The 3247-nt window shown below is 64.5% G+C and overlaps 1 protein-coding gene across 1 annotated transcript; it reads left to right on the top strand.

Annotated features, from left to right (window-relative positions):
- Positions 1-245: 245 nt before the first annotated feature.
- MNEG_10693 (ATP-dependent RNA helicase SUPV3L1) lies at positions 246-2990 on the top strand (the record flags this gene model as incomplete). Its single annotated transcript, XM_014040833.1, has 6 exons — positions 246-409; positions 761-868; positions 1225-1384; positions 1813-1913; positions 2249-2348; positions 2982-2990. The coding sequence occupies 6 exons, from the start codon at positions 246-248 to the stop codon at positions 2988-2990; spliced, it is 642 nt and encodes a 213-aa protein (XP_013896287.1).
- Positions 2991-3247: the final 257 nt, after the last annotated feature.

Below are 3247 nucleotides of genomic sequence, written 5' to 3'. Positions count from 1 at the left end.
GGGGGGGGGGGCTGTGCAAGTGCAGCGCAGCCAACGAGCGGCGGGGCGGCATGCGGCTGCGCGGCCGCGACGAAGTCAAAGGGGTGCGAGCCAGCAGGGAGCCGCGCCGCTGTCTGTCTCACAGCTGCGGCGCGGCAGCGCCCATCCACCCGCTTCCCCGTCTCGCCCTCGTCTCAAGCCAAGGGCTTCTCAAACTCCTCGCTAATCGCACGCGCGCGCGCCGCGCGCGCGTCGTCGCGTGTGCGATGGACCAGGTGCTCATCGCCAGCGACGCCATCGGCATGGGCCTCAACTTCAACATCCGCCGCGTCGTCTTCAGCACCATGGTCAAGACCATAGGCAACACGCGCGGCCCCGTGCCCCCCAGCCTCATCAAGCAGATCGCAGGCCGCGCGGGGCGCCGCAACAGGTGGGGCGGCGCGCGCGGGCGGGCGGCCGCGTGGCGGACGCCTTCGCCTTCGCCTTGCCGTGCAGGCAGTCGTCCCTGTGGATTGCAAAGCACGTACCGAGGGGTGGGCATGGTGGCGTGTGGCCCCCTGCACCCGGGCGACCAGACACTGCCACCTCCTTGCCGCGCTCAGACAGCCGAGGAGAAGCAAACCTGTTGACCATTCCAAGGCATCCGACGCTTGCCGACGACCTGTCAAGCCCCTTGCCACGCGTCACACCCTGACACCCACAACTCCCTGCTCACCCTCCCTGTCCCCCCTCCCCCGCAACTCAAAACCCCGCGTGAACGTGTGCACTCATGCCCGCGCAGTGCCTACCCCGAGGGCTACGCCACCACCATCGCCGCCTCCGACCTGCCCTTCCTGCAAGAGGCCCTCGCAATCCCGGCGGACGCGATGAACACGCCCGCCGCAGGCCTGTGAGTGGGCCCCCTTGACCTCGGTTTCGTTTCCCCCCTCCCCCTTGTGGTGGCCGGCCCTGGGCCCTGTTGTCTGCCGTCTGCTCTGCTGCCAGCTATCGGCGGGGCAGCAGGCAACCATTGTTGCTGATTGCCCCCGCATGCCGTCCCTCGATCTGGCCACTCCTGCACACTGCTGTGCTGCTGTTATGCCTCCATCACCTCCAACTTTCTCAATCTCAACCTCGCAAGTCGTGCACAAACTGTCATCACTTCTCACTCTCCCTCCGCACCCCCCAAAAAACACCCCACCCGCTTCTTCCAATCTCAACCCCCTCGCCTCCCGACCCACCCCCTCAACCACCCTTGAACCCCAGCGCCCCCGAATTTGAGATGATCGAGATGCTGGCCGGGCAGCTGGGGGACCAGTCCATCGAGCAGCTGCTCAAGAGCTTCGAGACACAGGCCAAGCTGGACGGCACCTACTTCTTCTGCAACCAGGAGTCGCTCACGCAGATAGCCAAGCTCATCCAGGGGGTGGGTCGCGGGTGTTGTGCGGGTCCGCCTTACATATGTGTTTGGGGGGGTCCTGTAGATTGACCCAGGTGAGAGCGCAACTGGCGGCCATGGCTCCGCTGCCGGGGAAGCGTTGAGTAGGCAGCTCCTGGAGTGTCGCGAGCATGGCGCCTGCTGCTGTCTCCAGGCTTGGTTGGGCAGTGGAGGCACTGGCCACGCGGGCGTGGCCGCCCTTGGCCCGCCTCGCGCACCTCCGCCAGCCATCCCCGCCGACCCCCACATTGAAGCCTCCGGTCCCCCGCGCCCACCCTCATCCGGCCCTCCTCAACACCTCGGCCCTGAGGCCAGAATACACTCTAATCTGAACATACAAAACACTGCACACCTAAACATATCGACTTATCATGTGGTTGCTCACCCTATCCCCTCCCCCTTGCCCCCGCCCCCAGGTGCCCAACCTGTCGCTGCAGGACCGCTTCACCTTCCTCATGGCTCCCGTTTCGTCGCGCGACGAACTCGTCAAGGCCGCAGTGCAGGAGTTTGCGCACTGGTGGGCGCGAAAAGGGTTCCGTGAGATGCGACCGGCGGCCCCCGGGCGCGTACGCCGGCGGGGCGAGGCGCGGATGCTGCGCGTTCACGGGCGCTCTCTCCCCCCTCTGAGCCGCGCCGGTATGGGATTGCCGACCTTTGCGGTCGAGCTGCGCCGGTCGCGACGCACGTGGTCCCCTTTGGCTGGATGCTGCTGCCCTCGGCTGTCCCCCTTGCACAACCTCCAACATCCCCCGCTACAAACGAACACACACACACACACAGACATTCCCACAGACACTCTCTCTCACACACATACACACACTTACACACATCCACACACACCGCATACACCAGGTATGCGGCGGGCTCCCCGGTGGTCATTGACCCGAACCGCATGCCCAAGGCCCCTCCCAAGAATGAGGAGGAGATGGCCTTCATGGAGGCACTCCACAGGGTGAGGGGGTGCAGGGGTGGGGGTGCAGGGGTGGGGGTGCAGGGGTGTCTTGCCCAGCGAGGGCTGTTTTCCTTGGGAGGGAATCGTTGTGTTGTCACGTGTAGCAAAATCACGCGCGTCTTTCTTGCGAGTGTGTGATCGTGTGTGTCCAAGAGAGAGTGTGTTGGGGTGTAGGTCTGGGTATGGGTGTGGGTGTGCGTTTGGGTGTGTGCGTGAATGGGTTGGAGTGTGTGAGACGGAGAGGCAGACAGAGAGATGGACAGACAGACAGACAGACAGACAGATAGACAGACAGACAGACAGACAGAACGACAGACAGACAGACAGACAGAGGGAGAGAAAGAGAGAGAGAGAGTGTGTGCGTGTATGTGTATGTGTGTGTTTTACATGTGTGTGTGTGTGTGTGTGTGCGCGCGCGCTTGGTCGCAACTCCTCAATGCAGGCTTGGTGTGCATGGTTGCAACTGCTGGCAATGAAGGGGGCCAGGCCAGCGCCAGCGCCAGAGCGCTGCCCGGCCAAGTCCTTGCCGCAAGGATACGAGCGCCTCGCCACAGCACCACCCAGCAAACCGTTGGTGGCCGCATCGACTTTGCGCTGCGCGGGCTTCAACCCTGGCCTGCCTATCCAAATCAGGTAAACTAACTTAGGGTGGGTGCTGTCGCGCTCTATCCCCCCCCCCAAAAAAAAACCAACAAAACAGGTCCTGTCGCTCTGGATGTGGCTGTCGCTGCGCTTCGACGAGACCTGCTTCCCCGGGCGCGACAAGGTGGCGCGCATGATGAAGCAGCTGTGCGACTGGATGAACCACGGCCTGCAGCTGCTGGGGGGCGCGCCCTCGCGCACCGGCCAGGCCGCGCTCGCGGCGGCGCAGGCGATCGGGCAGCCGGCCGCGCCGCCGG

Source organism: Monoraphidium neglectum (assembly GCF_000611645.1).
Source record: "Monoraphidium neglectum strain SAG 48.87 unplaced genomic scaffold scaffold02422, whole genome shotgun sequence".
NCBI classification, from domain to species: domain Eukaryota; kingdom Viridiplantae; phylum Chlorophyta; class Chlorophyceae; order Sphaeropleales; family Selenastraceae; genus Monoraphidium; species Monoraphidium neglectum.
Note: the sequence above shows the minus strand (reverse complement) of the source record. Positions and strands in the feature narration are given on the sequence as shown.